Source organism: Larus michahellis, chromosome 4 (genome assembly GCF_964199755.1).
Source record: "Larus michahellis chromosome 4, bLarMic1.1, whole genome shotgun sequence".
Lineage (NCBI taxonomy): Eukaryota > Metazoa > Chordata > Aves > Charadriiformes > Laridae > Larus > Larus michahellis.
In genome coordinates this window covers 56,249,017-56,271,372 of record NC_133899.1, presented here as the reverse complement: position 1 = coordinate 56,271,372, position 22,356 = coordinate 56,249,017, and the positions used below count along the sequence as shown (strand labels likewise).

Genomic DNA, 22,356 nt, shown 5'->3' with positions numbered 1-22,356 from the left:
CAAAATATGTATGATTAATTTTCTAAAACTCGTTAGTTTTCAATGTCATGTCAATTTTATTTTATCAGTTCATTTTCAGTACTGAATATAATGGAGGGTATACAGATTTGGTAGATGTTGAATCGGTAGGTAGCAAACTAAATCTAGGGTGTTGTACGTGTATTATTTAGTGTATTGATGCATTTGTGCTTCTTAATATGAAAAATATGGAAGTGTGTCTGTTGTTGAATACAACCTCTATACAGACTTAAATGTATTGTATAAATGACAATAATTCTGAACTCTGGGATATACATGCAGCATAAATGAAGAAGGACTCTCACTAGCTGTCATAACGTCTTCTCAAATTCTGAGTTGAAAAACTAGTGAACTGAGCAGAAGCAAGGTCATGCCTGCAATACATTGATTCACCTTGATCATTGACTCACTTTGCAGCAAATCACTGATTAATTAAAATTGATTTTGTTTATGTTTTGGCTTATTACTCGATCACAGGAATCTCAGTTTAAGTTCACCATCAGTTTATTATGAAACCTGAGGAGGAAGACAGCCTGAAGACCAAGACCAAATACTGCCTGGTGATGAACCACCGAGCTGTGGTTCGTTAAAAACTGCTTTTTAAATCGGATGGTATGCTGCTTAATGCTGTATTGCTATAGGCTAGGAATCACAATCTTCAATTAAAGAAATTGTTTAATATTAGGCATACTTTTTGCGAAGAGCCAAGGTCTGTTTTGGTAACGTGTTCTGTCTTAAAAGCAGAAAATACTGACTGAGTGACTCTCATTTAGAAATACCTTTGTTTCTCAGCCTACGGAGACATTATTGAATAGCGCAAATTCAGATTGCAGCTTCAGCTCTGACCAAAGCAAATACAAATTTATGTTTTCACTACACACAGTTATGCAGCTACCTACTTTCAAAAAAAGACAACAAATCTCCAAAGCCGTCTTTTTTCTTTTTGCAAAAGTCTTGCATTTGTGAGAATATTTTAATAATACTGGACAGAATTATGACACATTAACTACCTGATATTTGGTAGGTTCTGCAGGATTTCAGTCCACCTGAAATATATTTTAGTAATATCGATGTGTTTCGATGTATAAACATTCTTAGAATTGGGTTTAGAGTTACCTAGTCTGTGTCCTTTTGCTAAAGGACTGATGAATGAATCCTAACCAGATAAGAGATTTCTGGACAGGAGAGTTTTCATTTCCTTTTCATTCAGAAAAAAGTTAAAAATTGCTGTTCATCTGTATTTGTGAATAGATATTAATTATGGTATTATAAAATGTATCTCACGGTTAACTTTTTGTAGTTATTGATGATGCTACTGGTGGAAACCAGTTATTAGTAAGTGACATTTGGAATGTGTGTACCTTTTGAGGGACAATGGCGAACACAGTTTCTTGTGTGAGCCCTAGTGGCGTCCAAATGTATTATTTTTCCATGTGCTCAGTAAATCATAGAAGTATTTTTATCAACCTGAAATTATTCCCCCCATTTTCTCACTGAAGCAAAACCTTGAAAAATGTAGAGAGCTTTGATGCAACTGTTGCATATTACAGTTTTGATCTGAAGAGGTATAATGTGTGATGGAGAGAGAGGTGAGAATCTGTAACAATACCTCAAGCTGATCAGAACTTTGAAGTGGACTTTTTATCTTAAATTAAGCACATTAGATTATCTGAGAAACTTGATCTAAATTAGCCCTTCTCTAGTGAGGTGTTGGATCATTGCTTACAGAGGTCCTTTTCCAGCCTGTGATTCCATGCACTCTAAACCTGTTTTATTAAAAAAAAAAAAGAAATCCAAAACCCACTACCAAAACTAAAAGGATTAGAACAAATTAAATTTCTAAATGCAGAAATGTCAGAGCTGCTAGATGAGAAAGATTGCATTTAAAATACTTACTAAATTTAAAACATTTAAATTTTTTAAATTCCTGGTGGACAAACTGGATCTCAAGGAAGTTGTGGTTTGTTTTTTTTTTTCCTTTTGCTTTGCTTTTGGTTATCTTTGTGAATTAGCTGTATGTAATTTAACTAACAACTCATTACTGCTCATCGCTTGACTCTCCACATCTCATTGGGCATGCAGGCTTCTTCTTGTTGTACTAAAAACGGTATATTGAAGTAAACAAATGAAATTCTGTATGAGAGAAGTGAAGACCAAGGTTAACTCGCCCTGGCACCATATGTATTTAAAAACTAAGAGAAGAAGAAAATGAGTTTACCTGGAAAAATGTTTTAGAATACCAGAATTCGTGTGAGAGAAGACTCAAGAAAACAAGATACTGCTGAGACATGGCCTTCAGTTTCATTATAGGATAACAACTCCATAAACCCCATTTCTATTAGCATCTTCAGGCCAGAGATGCAATTTCAGACCTCAGCTAGAATGATCTTACTTCAGTAAGTACAATATAATACTGAGTCATCTCAGCAGCAAGTCATTGTCTTATTTGCAGGTCACATAGATTCCACTAATTCCTTATGCTCAGTCCACTTGCACCTGAATGATAAACTCTTCAAAACTCTGTTCCAAAACATTCTGAAATACACCATTATTGCCACTTTTTAGAAACTCTGTTAGAGTTGTTCATCTTATGTAGCAAATAAATAGTTTATTACGTGTTGTAGCACAAATGAAAAGGTACACTGGAAATTTAGAGGGATAATGTAGAACATTGATGTTGAATGCTGCACACAGTCCTTAAGACATTATCAGTGTTTGTGTTTTGGGGTTACAGCATTTCATGATTGATAAAGACTTTGTGATACCAGTGTAAATTCTAAAAAGAAATGCTTATTATTTGAAGTCTAGAAAATCCAAATGTTAATTTCATTATGCTGGAAGCTCTTGCCCTTTTATGTGTATGGATTTAAAAAGAAAATAGTTCATTTATTTGAGTGATTTTCATTTTAAGTAAGTTTTTATGTATATTGTCTGAAGGCATAATTTTATTTTTTAGAAAACTATGAATTACAATAGATACTATGTATATGCCTCTGTGGAATGATGAATGCTTTAATGTAGTAGGGAGAATAAATACAATTTCATATATATATAGAAGTCAGTAAGTGGCAAATCTCAATTTTATTCTAAATCTTGGTATTTATAAGTTCGTGGGTTAGTATTTTATTCTTTTTAAAAGTCTGAAATATGTATGTTCAAAGATTGATACAGGAACCAGATGACAAAAAATGTTTTAAATATCTTTATTTTTACCTTATACATGTTCTGATTTTTTTCCTCTCAAATGGACATGCTTCTGATGCCAATTTTTAAAAATTCATGAACAGAGGGACATAGTAATGAGTGCTTAATTGTATTGTTTGTATTTTGCAACTTACTACACTGAAGTTTAAAAAACAGAAATGTTTTTAGTAATGAGTTTGAAAGCTGAGAATTTCAGAGAGCATTTTACAGAAATGGAAACAGAAGCAGCAGGGGAAAAAGAAAATTAATTTGTTTAGCATTAATTAGCTAATTCTGTCTTCCTCCTACTTGACTATACATCTTAGAATTGTTTATAAAAATTTCTTGAATTCCTAATCTGTACTGTTAAACATGCTATTGATTGTTATGCAAAGTTAGATAAGGAAAACAGTGTCTGCTGATTAGCCTGAAATATAATAGCTGTCCATTTTAGTAGTAGTAAGCAATGAAGTGTCACCTAAAATAAAGCCATATAGCTTGCACACATTTGTAAAATCACACAAGTGAAAAACCTGCTTTTGAATTCCCATTTTAAAGGGTGCGTCACTGAATTCCTTTGATGAAAATCACTTTGTCACTCCCAGCTTTTATTTCAAGTGCCGGTAGCTGGTCTAGTGTCATACTATTGCAGTTGCATAAGGGGACTGGAAAAAGCAGTGCTGCTTTTAGAACATAATTGTTCAAGTGATCTCTTGAGTTCAGTACAGGCGGCTGTTGTGTATCTGCTTTGACAATAATAATTGACACGAGTGTAACTTCATAGCTGGATGGGATACTGACATATCGTATCGCTCTTGTTTTATCAGCTTCCGCCCCCTTAAAAACTTCTAAGGCAGTTTCTTTTTGTGGACAGTTACATACGTATAAAAATAAGTTCTTCTAAGTGCTAGTCTGCAAGTGGTGTTTTTCTTGGTTAGTGGACAAGTTTTGGAGAATAAAATGACTTTTAATTCTGTATATACCTTTGACACAGTTGAACACTAAAAATAATCTGTTTTGGCTCGCTTATATCAGCTTTAGTGTCGCATGTTAAGAGGTGAAAAGGGCTTGGCACTTTATAAGTGTGTCTTTGGCATTGCGTTATGTAACAATTTGTAAAAGAGTTTTTAGAATAATTAGGATAACTAAACAATAGGGCGGTTTCATGTCCCTTTTCCAGAGTGGTATTATTCTTGGAATATGTTTTTTGAGGAGCAAGTTCCTATGACTTACTTGAACCATCACTTGAAAATACCTCTTGGATCTTTGTTCATACTCAGAGGTTACTAAGTTAAATGAGACCTTGAAAGTTAAGATCGTGCATTCAGAGGACTTGTGTTGAGGGCTTACTGTGCTAACAAAATAAATGTGTTTATATTTGGCTTACTATTACTGCAAAATCACAATAACAGGTTTTTACTGCAAGCATTAAACATGTTTTATTGAGTTAAACTGCGTAACAGTTTTTTATGGCACCGTAGCAAGCCACTGCTAAAGCAACAGAAGGACACAGCACTTGCGAAAGCCCTGGAGACAGTATGTAGTCTTTGTCACTTTGATATAGTCTTGCATATAAATCTATACATAAACATCTATTTACGTATACATCAAAAGAATCTTTGCATGTGCACATGATACCAGTTGTAGGAGTGTAATGTGTTCATTTTCAACAGATTCCGTGTTCCAGGATTTCTTAGCATTATAGTGTATATGTAACTTCCAAATATTTACTTTTTTTCTCATACCTTGTTTTGTGACAGGATGACGAAGTAGTACTTCAGTGTGTTGCCAGTATTCACAAAGAACAAAGGAAGTTTTGCTTGGCAGCTGAGGGACTTGGGAATCGCCTGTGCTTTTTGGAACCAACATCAGAAGCTAAAGTAAGAAATCAATACTCAACGGGTGTAACTGATCAGTGAATGTTAACCTACTTATTATCCACGAATACATTTAATTAGGGTTTCTTTAATGTGATGCTAGATGCACCTTCTGTATGCGTTTCTTTCTGTGACTGCAACATGAGATTTCTTAGAGATTCTAAATATACTTTAAGGCATACCTGTTAATAGCAGTCAAAAGCCACTACTCTTTAACTATTTAAAATTATTGCTGTAACTGAAATACTTGATATCAAGATTAAGTCTCCAGACTGTTACTAAGATTTAAGTTCACTAAAAAACTTATCCCTGTTACTGCTGTAGGTTCAAATATCTTGATATACGGGATTGATAATTTTAGAGGCATTGTCACCTGTTAGTTACTGACATTAAGTGTTACTTCTAACTGTGTTGATTAATCAGAAAGTTTAGAGTACAGGGAGCAGAATTATTAAGTGATTGAAAGGTTTTAAAGGTAACAAGAGGCAAAAGGAAAAAACGAAGCTAGAGAGCAGTGAAGAAAAAATAAAAGAAAATAGAGTAGTAAGAGGCGCTTGAGAGGAGAAAGGAGAGAAGAGATGAAACTTTAGACCTGTACTAGAGCAGAATGTTAAGAACAAAGGCAAACAGCGGAGGACCTCCTCCCTCTCTTCTTTGTTCTCTCTGCACCATTTTCTTTTTCTTTGTTTTGTGTCTTTATTTCTTTTCTTGTCTTCCTGATAATTTATTTCTCCCCCTGATTTTTTTTAGTGGGGTCTTTATATCTTTTCCCTTGAAATATTGCCATGGGGTCCTATTTTTAGCCTAGGTATTATGACCACGTTACATCCACAGTGTTTATGTATGCAGTATGAGAGGTCATTGTTCGCCTCTAAGGTGAAAAATTATGCTGCTTCTAAATTTTCATTTCTTTGCATTCCGAGAGTTCAGTCAGATAATTTATCCCCAGTGTACTTTACAAATCACCCATAATCTTTTCACATGCTTAAGTAAAAGCATTTAGTTTTCACATATGTATTTGCAACTATTGTCTTAAAATCTTCAACAGTGATTGGGAATTTTTTATTAATTGACAGCTCAGCTGCAATGTGGTCTCATCTATTACTGACCATGACCATCTCAATCTGTAAAACAGCATGTTGCTCATCTTATTAGAAGAAAAAGAGGAATTGTATGCATTACTGTAGGATGCCATAGATCTGCTTTACATTTCATAAGTGTCTTAGTAGCAGATAATACTACAGAAGCTTCTGAAGTTTCTTTAAAATTAAGAGGTTCAGAAAACTTGTATGTAACTGCTCTGAAAGAGCTTACTGAGGAGCTTTCTGAACTGCTGGTCTTAACTGAGAACAGTGAAGAATTTTGGAAAGACTCATATAAATACATCTGTTTGAAAAATAAGAAATCTAGAAGGTTGACCTGGATGATTAGAGAGTATAATTCTCACCGATGACTCTTACCAAAAAGGTGTCCAAGAAAACTAAAATGGCACACATCCAGTGGACTAAAAAATAGTTATTGAATAGCTGTGTTTCTTATCAAATCCTACAGGGTTCTGTTCTCACTGCTATGCTGTTGAGTATTTTTGTCAATTAAGACATCATTTAAATTAACATGCGATTTTTTCAGATGTGAAAACATTGGGGAACTGGCAATTGATAAAGTCATGCCACACACAGGAAGAGCTGCAGTGCCTTGTGTGACAATAGAAAGTAGAGGTATATTTCCATTCTGCTAGTGTAAAGTCTAATAAATGAGCGTGTGAATATGCTTACAAAATGGGAAACTATTCTTGTCCCCTATAAGGATGCTACACAGTCATAAGTTCCCTGAGTGATGATGTGCTCAAGGGAATTAGCGTAGTTTTTAGGGGTACAATCAAAAGAAACTTGGTAGGAGATGGGAAGTTATAATATCTCTGCAAATTTTGGGGTTTTCTTACTACCTCTGTGGCAGTGCTGCTGGAGTACAGTCACGGCGTTCAAATTTATAAAATGGAGATTGCTCCAGGAAGTGCTATGAGAATCATGATTGGAGGAGGACGCAGTCTGTTCAGTTTAAAAAAGGAAAGTATGGACACTACCCATAAGCTTCTAAAATGGGAATGTTGATAAAAGTCCATTTATTTTAGACAGCAGCAGACTGTCCTCCCTGTTAAAACGGAACTGTTTACCTGAGATGGATTCCTTATCCCTGGAAATTATAAAACTAGATTTATTCTGTTTGTTAAGAAGAAATTTTATTAAAGAAGATTCAAGGCATGTTTATCAACAGAAGTCCAGAGCAGAATATCATAGTGATACCTTCTACTACCTTCTCTTCTCGAGTTTACCACTTTACCAAAGCTAAATTCTATTTGCAGTGTATGTGACAGCTTCTTCAATCATTAAATTTTGGCTAAATATTGTCAAATCAAAAGAAGAAATGCTTTTCCATTCCAGCAATTCTGGAAAACATAAAAAGATAGACACGAAAAAACCTCTATGTATCCGTTAATTCCAGAATGAAAAGGTCTAACTTCATGATTAATTTTTAAATCTGAGTTGTGTGTAGTAGAAGTCAGAAGATAGAAGTAGCTAAAAGGAAAGGGAAGCAAGGAAAGAGAAGCTATATTTCTTTAAAAAAAGTTCTTAGAAACTGAAAGAGGAAAAATTGGGGTTTCTGTGGTTGACCATTAGCTATTTTGGTATTTTTTTGGTACATGCTGAAGGGAATAACAATTAAGAGATAGTTCTGTTCAAATTTTACTGTAAATCCATAAGCAACTTGTATGTTACTTTCTTACTTAGTGAAAACTACTACAGTGTTGGTTTGCTAATAATCTATACTATGGTGACTGGATTTTAAATGCACTTTTTAAAAGCACTTTTGCATTAATTCAGCGGTATGAAATTATGATCCTCCTGTCTATATGGCTCCTTTTTGAATTATTGGAAGATGTTTCCTTAGATAATGTGTGATATTTAAAATAGGGGGAAAATCTAATTAACTAGAGGTTTTTAATACTAAACAATAAATAGCAGAATTGTTGAACTATGTGATCTAATTATAATACTTTATTGCTATTTTCCTTGTTTTTAAAGTGATATATTTAGAAGATGGTATATTTCAAAGCTGATAGCCTAGTGAAACAAGACTAACTTCTACTGATACCTAAGAAAAATATACCTCAAAAGTAATTGTAGTACATTAGCATCTCTTTTAGAAGCAAAATTGTCAAGTAAACTTAAATGCCTGAAGGGAATTATAACTAATTAAGACAAGATTTCTGTCCTAATGACAGAATGTAATAGTTCACAGGTCTGGTAAAAGTAAACCTAGCAAATCAGTAATCTGTACCAGTTCGTGACAGTGGTTTTTATACTGCAGACAAGGAGCTATGGGCAAGAATTTGGTTAGTAAGCATATTACCTGCAAGAATTCAGTGTTATCATAATGCCTGGAGGAATCCAGAAGACTGAATTGCATTGAGAGTGTAATGTGGGAGCTGGGTTTTCCTGTTAGTTGTTTTATGTGCCTCCATTTCCCCCTGCGCAACCCAGCATAAACTTAGAATAATTATATATAAAATGGTTAAAACTGCCCTACAGCTATTTGCACAGCTATTATTTTTGTAATAAATAATAATTTTGTCATGTTGAAATCATAGGCTGAAAAAAGGAGACGTAAAACTGATGAGAAACAAGTTTAAACTTCAGCATAAAACTTATCTCAGTGCTCCCTCCACTGTCACTTTGTACTTGCCTGGCTGTGTTTCTTTGATGTAGAAAACATTTCCTTGAAATCTTTTGATATGAAGCTCTCTTCACCAGAATGTGCTTGTAAGAATGTTTCAGCCAGCATTAACTGCGTACGTTGAGTCAATTTATTATTCACCTTGGGGTTGTATGTAGAAGCCTGGCATTAGAAACTTCATTGCAGTTTATTCTTCACAGAATCACAGGATGGCTGAGGTTGGAAGGGACCTCTGGAGGTCTTCTTGCCCAATTGCCTTGCTCACGCAGGGCCACCTAGAACAGGTTGCCCAGGACTATGTCTAGACAGCTTTTGAACATCTCCAAGGATGGAGACTCCACAACCTCTTTGGGCAACCTGTGACAGTGCTCAGGCACCTTCACAGTGAAAAAGTGTTTCCTGATGTTCAGATGGCACCTCCTGTGTTTCAGTGTGTGCCCATTGCCTCTACTCCTCCCACTGGGCACTGCTGAGAAGAGCCTGGCTCCATCCTCTTTGCATCATCACTTCGGGTATTCACACACAGTCATCATCATCTTATCTCTTCCTCATATGAGAGATACTCCAGTCCCTTAATCATCTCAGTGGCCCTTTGCTGGAGTCTCTCCAGCAGCTTCATACCACTTTTGTCCTATGGAGACCAGATCTGGGCACAGTACTTCACGTATGGCCTTACCAGTGGTTATTCTTGCGGCCTTATTTTTTGTCTTGCTGTGTTTTGCTGTCTATTCTAAGAAACTACGAGTGAAAATTAGACCGGTGTGTGTTATTGACTGGCTGAGGATGGGTGTACCGCTCCTTTACTACTCATGATTATGTAAGCACGTACCTTTACAATGTTAATAAATCATACCAAATTTTGAAAATACCATGTTTTTCAGTAAATCACAGTGTACCTTACAGGAGAAAATTTTTCTCTGGTGTCTCCCTTTTAAATGGAAAACTAAGGCAGATGAGTGTATATATGGCCAATCAGAAGTCTGTGAAAACGGCGCCTTGCCATTCTATTCTGTACTTTCTATAAAGTATTTTCATCTGTTTGAGAGAAAAATCCTACATACTGATAGATTTTTTTTTTTTTTAATTAGTTTATTACAGAGTGTGGCCCCTTGTCGTGCTGTAGGTCTTCATTTTTTCTGTAACTGCTTGTGTTGCTCCTCTGTAGCTACTGTGTAGCTTGTATCTGTTTCTTCATGTCACCTTTGCTATCAGCTTTGACCTACTGATGTACTTTACCTGCTCTCTGCTCTTCCTCCAGAAATCAATTTAGGTGAAAATAAAGTAATTTGACCTGGACTCTGACTCATTTCTGTAAGAAAATAGAGTTATTTTAGGACTCTATTGAACATTTCCAGTTCAGTAGCTAGTTTTATTTATCTTAACACTTAATTCAGAAAAATGAGGTATATTCCGTGCTATGAGTATGTTGATGGAAAACTGGAAACTCCACAAGAAAGACCTATTTGGAGATAATCTCAGAAATAAATATTTTCTTCATATAAAAAGAGCTGCTGTCAGGGTAGAACTGACAATTGTTTCTTCAGATTTACTTTGCAAATTTGTGTAGATTTCCTATATCAAATTTATTTTTTTTATCTTCCTGTATGTATGGACAAGACTGTCCAGAAGTGTGCTGGAAGAACTCCCAAAAACTTTCATTGGCTTTGAAGAATTATTTATTCAAAATTCCTACTTTCTTTTATCATATATCTTATCAGTCTGCTGCACAAATTCACTTACAGTAATGCTTGCTCGGCATAACTTGAATTGTTTCCTTTATTGATGATTCTTGGAAATAATATTGATTTTCTTCTGTATGTTCTTTCCAACCTCCCATTGCCAGAAGGGAGATAAATACCTATGCCTATGGTTACTTTACAGCAGATTTCTAAAACCTTATCTTAGTGCCTGAATAGATTTTGTTTTTCATTTCATTTCCTGACATGAATATTTCCCCATCTTCTATCCGTAGCTCTCACCTCTCAGTATTCTTGTTTCATTGAAGATCCCGTATTGGCACTTCTCTTTTTTGGGGGGGATTCCATTACAATACAACATTGCTCATAGTTGTGTGAAAAAAAGCATAAACTAGCAGATGGTAGAGATTTTATTAAACCCTTTTTAGGTATGTAATTATTAAGAGTGTAAAATGATCTGTCACACAGAGGTTGTTGAATATCAAACTTAAGAAACAGTATCATTTGCAAAAGTACCAGAAAACAAATGAGCATTGACAGACTCAATAGTTAATTTTTTTTTTTTTTTTTTTTTTTTTTTTTTAAACAAAAAGGAAGCAATCTAGGTTAATTAAGGAGGTCAGTTGCTACTTAGGTCATGTACCATCCACGTAAATTACCTTTCACTGGTATTTCTCAGGACAGTTAAATTTAAAAAAGAATTTGTTGCCATCCAACCACAGAAATGGGGTATGTGATGGCATGCATGGGTGAGCTTATTGTGTGACATTGCAAATTTGAAAGAGAGGTTAGCTGCTCTAAGTCATGGGTGAAAAAATCATTAATTTCATAGTTCTCAGTGTCAGTATTCTTAAATAAAGCTGAATGTTCCATAACCTGTGAACAAGAAGTGAAAAATTAATTGCATTAACCTAAGATGTACATTTTATACAAACTGTGACTAGGAGTGCATTGTTTTAGAGTGTGTGTTTTGTTAATACAGCACTGAAGTAAGGGCTGCAACAATTTTCAAATCCAAATGCAGTCTATGTGGCACAAGACCAGTGGCCAGCGAAACAGGCGGGAGTTCTTTTGTTCAGTTGGTAGGTGTTGGATCATACTGATTATGCCATATTCAGTTTGGAGTTGATTAAGTGACAGATGTAGACTGATGATGTGATGACAAGTATTACAGTTTAAGTTGTTCTGTTGCAGTTAATGAAATTATGAACTATTCGCAATTATTTAGTCATGTAAGAAAAATGTAAGAGTTCACTTTACATCAATAATATATGTAAGAATTATATATATATATATATATATAAAAAATATGAAATTTCAGTGTCGAGTCTTTGGCCTAACAGTCTTCTCCAAAATGTGTTTGAAAACACACACACAAAATAATTAGAGTCTATAGTAGAGATCAAAGGGTGGGAATTCCAAGACACTACTTGATTAGTTTGCTATGAAAACTTTACTTCAGCAAGTTTAGAAATCTCTTGTGTCATTTCCTTTTTCACTACCTTATAACTCAGCATTATCAAGAATTTTATTTCCTCCTCTCACACTGATTTAAAAAAGAAAATGGAGTATATAACACTTTAAAGTTCATTCCTAGCCATGATCTATATCATAAATCACAGAATACTGAATTGCTGAGGTTGGAAAGGGCCTGTGGAGATGTCCAAGTCCAACCCCTTTGCTCAGAGTAGGTTCAGCCAGAGCAGATTGCTCAGGACAGTGCCCAGTCATGGTTTGAATATCTCCAAGGATGAAGACTCCACAAACTCTCTGGGCAACCTGTCCTAGTGTTTACCATGTTCAGAGTAAAAAAAGGAGTTTTTTTCCTCATGTTTAAATAGAATTTCCTGTATTTCGGTTTGTGTCAGTTTCCTCTTGTCCTTTCCCTGCATACCGCTGCGTAGAGTTTGGCTCTGTCGTCTTTGTACTTTCCAATCACATATTTATGTACGTTGATGATTCCTCTTTTTTTTTTTTTTTCTTGGACACATCAATGACAATAAATTGTGAAAAAAAATAATCTGCTGTTCTCGAATTGAGTGTAAGTTTAATGTTTCAAAACCAGCAGACATATTGATACAACAATTGAGAAGATCTCCTAAAATGGTTCATATTATTATATCATGAGATTCTGAACCTTTGCCATGTAGCGACAGCTATAAGTATGTTCAGAGCATCAACCTTATATGTCAAATAAGATCATAGACCTTTTCTTCTGTTTTGTCGATGATGTTAGAGAACAAATACAATGTTCATGGTGTAATGCTAAAAGACAGGAAAGCAATAATCTGCAGAGTAGAACTTTTCACATTTGAACATGAAGGTGTTTCATTTTACTGTGAGGGAATACAGCTCTAGGAAAATAAAGTTACTGCACTGACGTGTTATGAAGAATGGATTTATGTTATTCTCATACAGGGAAACAGCATGTATTTAAAAAAAATGAGTAAACATTAAGTATGGATTTCAAAATTAAAATTAATGTGTGTTCAAACACACTTTTTGTCCTGTTTCACCTGCTCTGCTGATCTGTTCTTACAGTGTTTAATTTATTTTTACAGTATGTTCCTCCGGACCTTTGCATCTGTAATTTCGTCCTTGAACAGTCCCTATCTGTCAGAGCCCTTCAAGAAATGCTGGCCAGCACAGGGGATAATGCTAGTGAAGGTGTAAGTAAATTGACATAAAACAATTTTAAATTTCTAAATATGGATTGTTCTCATTTCTTTCCTTGCTCCAGGATTTTCTAGGAGAGGGGCCATGTGTCAAGGCAGATTCTACGGTTTTCCTGTTTTCCTGGGATATTATTGCTCCACTATATCATATTCATTTCTCTTTAGAATTGAGGAGCAGGTGCAGTTAGCCTTGTGAAATATGTATTGTTCTCATTTTTTCATTTTTCTCTTTTTTTTTGATGAGTCAGCCTTAAAATTGCAAGTGATTCACTTAAAAGCTTTCAGTAAAAAAATAGCATGAGGTGTTTTATTGCTTGTACTCAGTATGCATACATTTGTTACAAACTGACTACATGTCATTTTCTTCTGACCACCTGTCTATATTTACATTTGATTTTGCTGTTAAGGTTTTCCTTGTCAATTAAAAAAAAAGTTGTAATTTTTAAAAGTATTACATACATATACACTGTTACATGATGTTTTTCTGGTTTTCTTCCTCAAGCAGTGGTAAGTTCCTGCAGGATATACTATTTAAAACCATTTCTTATGGACAACTTGTTTTGCATGAGCCCTTGGAATTTTTTTATGTATTGTTTTTGATCAGCCTTTTATAGTGATCTAAAAGTTTGCTATGTTCTCTGAACAACCAGCGATAACTATCTTATATTTGTTTCCAATTTTTGCAATAATCTAACACATTTTCTATGTGAGTCCAGAAAATCATTATCCAGGAGTTTGGTTTTTGTTTGTTTTTTTTTTTTTCCTACTGGGTGTACTGAGAAATTTTATGTAATTGTATGAATCATATTGTAAAAGAGATTATACATAGTATTCATATAATTCTGAGAAGTTTCTCAATAAATTTTACTACATAAAATTACATAAGACTGTCTGCTATCGGTTAACAGGATTAAGTTCCAGCATAACCAGGTCCCAAATACCTATTTGTTAATGTCTTTGTTACTAGCTAGAGAAATAGAAGTAAGATGTTTATTTCATTGCTGTTTTAATAAAAGACCTCCACTGAATTGCTTTTAGATTTTTATTCCTTCTGTTTGGACAAATAACATTTCTTCTTTAATCCTTTGAATTAGTATTCTGTATGTCAAGCTACAGAATGTAGTAGTTTCTCAGCATGATGTCTTCTAAGTTGAGGTTCTATAGAACACAAGTCGTACATAGCTTATAAACCTATTGACCTAATTGGTAATTTAACTAATGTATTGTTCATAGAGTGCAAAATCATTTGCCTACACATGAATAACTGTCACTTGAGTTCCTGGAACTGTCTTGGTCCCTTCCACATGAATCCAAGGAAAAGAACTGACCTTAAAGGCCTTTCTAGCAATATGTAACGTACTAGAGACAAACCCTGTTCTAAACTTGTATTGTGGGGAATTATCTTTAATATTTAACGATTGCTTAAACATAGCTGTAACAAGAAGACCATAAAGTAAATGCTCTTTTAAATGGAAAAAAAAATCTGTCTCTGTGTGTGAGAAGAGTTTCAAGCAATTACATAAGAAGTCAGATATTCTTAAATCAGCACTTTCTAACTTGTTATCAGGATCTGGATGTTAGACCTTTTATTATTATTCAAGACTTAACAGTTGCAAATGTTATGATCTGGACTGGGAGAAAAAAATGAAGTATAGTGTTGCCCACCATAGTATAACTAGTCTTAACATTATTCGTTATATCCATAAATCCGCGCAATTTGGAGATCACTTTCCTACAAAAGTGCTTTATACAATTTAGGATCAAGGATTTAAAAAAGAAATTAAAAGAAATCCTAGTTTCATTGGAAACCATCACAATAAATCAAGAATTTAATTTCTTCGTCATATTATTCATTTAAGTTTGAATTAGGCCTGTTATTTATAAACAACTAGGAAATAAGGTGGTAGATGCAAAAAGAGGCTGAGAGAAGCAGACTTGAAAACCTATAAAGCTTGTTGTCTGTTGTCCCATAGATAACTTGTTAATATTCTTCCCTTGGAATTTATTTTCTTCTAGTCACCAAAGGGAGCTCAAAAGTTGTGTGTTAAATTCTCTAAAGGAAGAGTGTGGAAAATCCAGTTATGCCTTTCCCTGATCTTGTTATAAATTTCCATATTAAAAATTAATAATTGTGTGTGGTTGAAATTATGGATGCAGTTGCTTTAATGAATCTGGTAAATGCTTAAGATAACATAAATCCTAGTAAATAGATATCCTTAGTATGTGCTTAAACTATCGTGGACAATAGGTACATCTTTCCTTTTTCAGATTTCAGCTTGTGTATGTGTATATATACTAATTTTATTATTGTTTTTTTAACGCCTCTGAGAAGTTTATAAGAAAGGTAAGCAGTATCTTCTTTAATTTAAAACATATTTTTAAAAATGCTGTGGTTTTGCTTAATTATAATAAAAATTATGTCACAATATGAGTCTTTGACCAAGACTCAACAAGAACAACATTTGTTCCCTTGGCAGATATTTGGTTGTTGCTGTAGCTACTTCATTGTTATGATTTTTGCCCAGTATATACATTTCATAATTTGCTTGAATATTTGCACCTGTTACTTGAACTGTAGTAGTTCTTCACGTTGTTACATAGTTCTGATCATAGTCCAGGCACTGCAGTGGAATTCTGACCTTCTCTCTCATGTCCTGTAGGCAGCTCAAGGGGGTGGTCACAGAACGCTGCTGTATGGCCACGCTATACTACTTCGACATTCGTTTAGTGAAATGGTAAGTGAAAGAGCACTTGCACGGAATGAGTAACGTGAAACTCAAACAATCTTTATATCAAAATAAAAGAATACATAAATTTGGAAGAATGTTCTTTCTAAGTTCTCTTCTCCACTGGATGAAAAATTTGAATAGCTTGTAGTGTCTCAGCACAATGGAAGTGGCCTTAATATTTTAAATCGAGATTCGTCAATCCATTTCACTCAGAAATGTATCTGAAGAGCTCGTTTAGGCATGCATTATTTCTTTGTCCTTAAGGTGTTTTGTTTAACGATAATTCCATTAGCAAGTTGCTGTTATCGCAAATTAATTTGTTATGATACCTGTTATTTTTTCCATCATATTTTATAAGATAAGGGGTTCCTTTTATTATCCCATAGTTCCCAGAGACTATGCCCACAAACTTGCTATCTTCAGGCTACCTTGGATAAATTTTGTTGCACTATATTGTACAACTGGAGAGTTTAAACTCTTCTGGATCTTTGCCTTACTAGGGCCCATGAAAGTATACCTAACAGGATGTTGAAGAAATGAAAAGTCAAGAAAACAGCTTCCCTCCTTTTTCCTGTACTAGAAGACTCTATATTAGTCTTTAAACTTTGTTACTTACGTTTATGAACCATACAAATTGTAGTTGCCTTGATATACCAGAATTGCAAGTATGATTACTGCCTTTTGGTATGTTTGCTATGTTTTCCTGAAGCAAGCTTATTTCAGTAATGCTGTAATAAGATGTTTGCCTGTTCCTATCTGATGAACTATGTGAAACTTTGGAAGGCAGGAGCTAAATTGCACAGAGAAATAGGTGCTGGAGTGGAAAAGGATTTTGATGTTTTGAAGTCAGGGAGGAGAGTTGTATACAAAGAACATCATGCTTAAGTGATTTGAAAAATTAAGCACAGGCTGATAATAAGATGGAGTAATGTAAATATTAATTTGGCATGTGTGTTAATGGATACTGTTGGATTTTGTTTTCAATAACTTCACTGTTTTGCAGTATTTGACATGTTTAACATCATCAAGATCTCAGACGGATAAACTTGCATTTGATGTGGGACTACGAGAAAATGCAGCAGGTATGGCAAGTTATTTTTGAAGGAAAGCGTATCACACAGTTCTGTTTTTAGAAGAGGTGGCATTGAGATTAATGGCACTGTGAGCTTATGAATGTCATGTTTATGTGTTCATGATGGATAAGATGACTGAAAGTAAATGATGACTGTCAGTACTGATGACTTTCAGTAAATTAACCGACTTCATGTAAGACTGTGAGGATGCCTTGCAATTAAACTGAGTTACCACAACTGCAATAACACTAGTGATAACGGTCAAAATAAAAAAATTCTGTTGAATAAAACAAATTTGATGCAATTGTTTTCTATTTTTATGGTTTGTCACTTGCAATAGAATTAGAGTATGGAGAAGACATGTATCAGTGCATTCCCAATATACATTGTGACCATGCAACAAAAGAAGTATGCAACTTTTAATGCAGGAAAACAGGAAAAATGTAACGAGCACATTGCTAAAAGAACCGAAGAAAAACAATAGCATAAAATGGAGCACAATAATAATGGGACAGAGTGGAAGAGATACAACACAAACAAGAAATGATGAGAAAGCTTTAAAATCTAATTAAGAGATTTCTGGGAGTACTGCCAGTAACAGCGTTGCTGACAGAAATATAGTAAAAAAAAAAAAAAAAAAAAAAAAAAGCTTCCATGAAATCACATATAAACTGTGAGATGCCACTGGGAGCTGTGTTAGATGAATTTAAAAGCAACTCAGCCACAGAGTGCCACAAATAGGTTTACATGGTGCTGTACACGTAGTGTTAATGGTTACTGAAAGCAATGAGTACTCATCAGAAAATAACAGGTCACCCTGTAGTACCCAGCCCCATATACCTTGAAGGGACAATCTAAGTATCTGTATACCATCTCATTAATGTGAAGCTTCAAATAAAGAAATGCCAGTTGTATTAATATAAACCTGTGCTTTCTATTGGTTTTTATTATTATTTTGAAAATAAATTAAAAGCAAAATAGACTATTTGATGATGGAGAGGCACTGCCAATGTAGGTGTTAAAATGTTTGTGGACCAGGATCTTTGAAACTTCCTTTTCAGGTGACTCTCATTTATCTACATGACTTTCTGGTTTGAATGAGTGAAGTTTGTCTTTCAGTTGTTTGTAACCGTACAGAAAATGGTTTCAGACAGATACTAGCAGCCTGTTACTTGATTATATCTGTGGTTGCTGCCTTAGATGGAGACCATTTTCTTTGGGCATGTCGATAAAAGGAATGTTCCATCTCTCTGAAAATAGTTTGAGTGAAATCTGTCTTTATAATTTTATAGTTTTTTTCAGAGTTATTGTCCATGTGTCTGCTTGTGCCCATGAGGCTTTGTAACGAATATCTGTAGTTGTCTCATATTGGTATTTGCTTAACTGCACGTATGTGAAAAGACCCTTGCACACATAGGTAATAAATAAAAAGCAACACAGAAAAGGAATGTTTAGTTGTGTTTCTGCACAGAGGATTTTGATAACTACTGCATGATTGTAAACCTCATAAACTGAACACCATATCACTTCCCCTTGCCCTACTCCCCCCCCCCCCCGCCCCCGAAACTGTCCTATTGAGTCAATTTCAGCTGCAGGAAGTATTCTTCACCTAGCAGGTACTTGATGAAAAGCCACTGGATATTTGAAGTTACTCTCTTTTAAAGATTTATCACTTTACACTTTTACATTTAGGGATGTAAGTTTTATTTATTGTCTTGTTTATAATTAGATTCATAAGTTTCAAATTTTATTTTAAGGAGGTTTTACATGAAATTTCTTAGTCGATCAAACAGATTTTTGTGCTTTGTCTTATGCTACCAATTTTGCCTTTGTTTAATTTTCTCCCACTTTGTATCGCCCAGTAAGAAAGCTGTATTCAACTAGTTTTCTTCAGGGTCTTACCTAAACCCTGAAGCCTGTGAAATTGGGGAATGAATTAGATAATCTTCCCAGAATCGGTGTGTGTGTGCATGCAAAGTAATCAGGAGTCTTACATTTAATGTGTAGAAAATGTTCTATGGCTGTCACCTGTAGGCTTGTCTGTCCTGTAGTCATATGGTCTGTAGTGCAAATGGAACTGCTCCCAGAACTGACATTTGTAGTGTAGCAATACTGTAAAGTTATGGAGTATTTGCTTCAAAATCCCGTGTTCTGAAACATAAATGAAACTTAGAGTGGAAATGATACAGAAGATTGTGAATTAAATATGAACATTAAGTACAAGCAGACACAAAAGGTGATAATTAAGACTGAGGTAGGTGTCAGCAATTTACTGGCAGTGAGAGCCTTGAAGGGAAGGCAGTTCTGAGAAGTGTTTTAAGAAAAAAAAACAACAAAAACATAAAAAGAGAAGTATGAACTTCAGCGATGAGAAAGATTGCTTGACAAAAGGTTTCAAGGAAAAAGAAATTCAAATGGATTGAATGGATCGAAGAGGAATGAGGTGGTTTTGTAAGGTGAATGTCTTATGTGACATAATTCTTTATTATGTTATTTCAATGATGTATGAAGATATCATTAAATTTCTGGGGAGTTGTCTGTTTTGTATAGCTTTGATAAGTATCTCTGTCCTTTAGGTGAGGCATGCTGGTGGACAATACACCCGGCTTCTAAACAGAGGTCAGAAGGAGAAAAAGTTCGAATAGGTGATGATCTTATCCTGGTCAGCGTGTCTTCTGAAAGATACCTGGTAGGTTTGTTTGTTTAGCAAGTAGGCACATGATGGGAAAATACAAAGTGCTGTGAGGAGTTGGGGAAAATGGTTGGGATTCTTATGAATGAATTCATATGAATTTCTAATCTAGGAAATAATGCCTGGTTGTAATGCACTTTTTTTCTCAGGGAAATGTTTCCCTAGAACAAGACTGTTTCCTTGTCTTTATCCCAAGTTGTACTTCATCATTACCCATCTTGGAAAGTGTTTATTTCTGTAACTGTAGAAGATTTCTAAGCTGCAGCTGGAGTCTGCTGATTAGATTTAGAAAAGGGTTCATTTTAAAAGCAAGTGACTACTGATTTTTAACGAATATTTGTATATTTACTTTATTTATGTAGTTTGTTGAGAAATTAATACACTAAATGTTTTTAAGGGCATAAATTTCACTGTTTCCTGTTACTGTTGTCTTATTTCAGCATCTCTCCATGTCAAATGGAAGTATTCAGGTGGATGCCTCCTTTATGCAGACACTATGGAATGTACATCCTACATGCTCAGGAAGCAATATCTCAGAAGGTTTGTCATTTTGTTTATTTAGAAATGTATATATTTTAGATGACTTTGCATTGCTTTTCATAAAGAGTGAAAATGAAAAAAAAAAACTCACCCTAGAACATCAAACCAAAAAGCTTAATGAAAATAAAGAAAATGAGCATAGGAGAGAAGAATAACGGAAGGGAAAATGGGGAAATACAGATACATCAGCTGGATTAACTGAAGGAAACCTAAATAACTGCTGGAAATTTAGAATAGCAAAGCATAAAAAGCTGCATGAGAAATGAAGACTGAGAGCGCAACAGATGAGTTTATTGTCTTCAGTTTCATTTTGGGGACTAGGTGTTGCAGAAAAACTAAACCCAGTAAACTTAGATTTTGTATAGGATTTTCAGTCACCGTGTAACAGAGATAACAGAAGGGAGATAAAGGTATGTGCAAATGGAAAGTAGGTTTCTCATAGGTTCTATTTCAGTCTCAGTTGTGTTTTGCTCAATATGTTTGAGGATGTTTGCTCAATATCCTTTCTGTATTTTGCAGCCATGCATCTGTATTGTCTCTCTGTAATTAATCGTCAGTGAAAATGAGCTCTCTAAACACATCCTCTTAATCAGCCTTAAATCCCACACCACAGAGTCAAGATTTCTTTCTAGGTAGTTGATTGCACTTTACAACCATGTTTGAGAAGCATCACCTTATTCTGTATGAGAAATGTCTTATTCTGTAATGAAAGGCTCATCCACTCAATCTTGCTCCTTATTTCAATGCCATACTCTGTCATTAACGCTGTCATAGCAAACATTGTAATTTACCTCTGCCGTTCTCTGTAGTATCAGCCCTCCACATTCATGAATGTCTTTAAGTCAGGATCATTTTGTATCACTCGGCCCTAGAACCAATTGCTATTGTGATATAATAATACAGAGGATCATAGGAAAAAGTGGAGCTATAAGGGACCTGAAAGAGACGTTGCATTTCCCTGGGATCAGCTATACTAAGTCTTGATAGAAGCAGACTACCCTGGTGCTAAAGACTAACAGTCACTAGGTTTATCTGAACTGTGGTCAGGTCCTTCTAACCCCAAGTGGTTTAAATCAGCATCCCACAGTGTTTCTGTGCACTGGCCCATAAGAAACTTGTTTCGGAGTGTTTGTAGGTTTTCATTTTATGAGTATATGGATTTTCCATGTAATACTTACTTCTTGCAACAGAAAGCAATCAGAATGTTATGCTGGAGCCATATATTTATAAACGGCTGTCTGGTCCCCTGCCATGATGGATCATAAGCAGAATAGAGGTTAACTATGGAAAAGTCTCCGTGTTCTCAGGGTTCACAGGTAAAACAAAACCAAGCAAATAGAAAAGCCATCCCATAGTAAAATTTGGACAAGAGGAAATGGCCTCAAGTTGTGCCAGGTGAGGTTTAGGATCGATATTAGGAAAAATTTCTTCACAGAAAGGGTTATCAAACATTGGAACAGGCTGCCCAGGGAAGTGGTTCAATCGCCATCCCTGGAGGTATTTAGAAGACAGGTAAACGAGGTGCTTAGGGACATGGCTTAGTGGTGGATTTGGCAGAGCTAGGTTAATATTTGGACTCAGTGATCTTAAAGGTCCCTTCCAACCTAGATGATTCTATGATTCTATAATGAGCTACACAAAGAGTTCATGGAAGATCAGTGGTATATTTTAGATTTCTGTAACAGCAGGTATTTCGTAGCTGAATTTCCTAAATGCTTACAGAGGCACAAGGTGGTTGAGGTTGTAAGGAACCTGGTCCAATCCCCTGCTCAAGCAGGACCACTTAGAACAGGTTGCCCAGGGCTATATCTAAACAGCTTTTGAACATCTCCAAGGATGGAGACTCCAAAAACTCTCTGGGCAACCTGTGACAGTGCTCAGGCACCTTCACAGTGAAAAAGTGTTTCCTGATGTTTAAATGGCACCTCCTGTGTTTCAGTGTGTGCCCATTGCCTCTTCTCCTGTAACTGGACACCACTGAAGAGACCCTGACTCTGTCCTCTGTACACTGATGAGATCCCCCTGGAGCCTTCTCTATTCTAGGTCAAACAGTCCAAGTTCTCTCAGCCTTCCCTCATGTGTGAGGTGCACCAGTCTCTTAATCATCTTAGTGGCCCTTTGCTGTACTTGGAACCCT

General features: G+C 35.2%; 1 protein-coding gene across 7 annotated transcripts in view; it reads left to right on the top strand.

Annotated features, from left to right (window-relative positions):
• RYR3 (ryanodine receptor 3) overlaps positions 1 to 22,356 on the top strand; it is a 237,272-nt gene that overhangs the window by 44,473 nt on the left and 170,443 nt on the right. For all 7 annotated transcript variants that reach the window (XM_074584986.1, XM_074584985.1, XM_074584984.1 and 4 more), the window contains exons 2-7: positions 4,962 to 5,081; positions 13,072 to 13,179; positions 15,846 to 15,920; positions 16,918 to 16,996; positions 19,564 to 19,676; positions 20,120 to 20,219. In XM_074584986.1, coding sequence (XP_074441087.1) covers positions 4,962 to 5,081; positions 13,072 to 13,179; positions 15,846 to 15,920; positions 16,918 to 16,996; positions 19,564 to 19,676; positions 20,120 to 20,219 — 595 coding nt within the window. The remainder of the gene's footprint in view (positions 1 to 4,961; positions 5,082 to 13,071; positions 13,180 to 15,845; positions 15,921 to 16,917; positions 16,997 to 19,563; positions 19,677 to 20,119; positions 20,220 to 22,356) is intronic.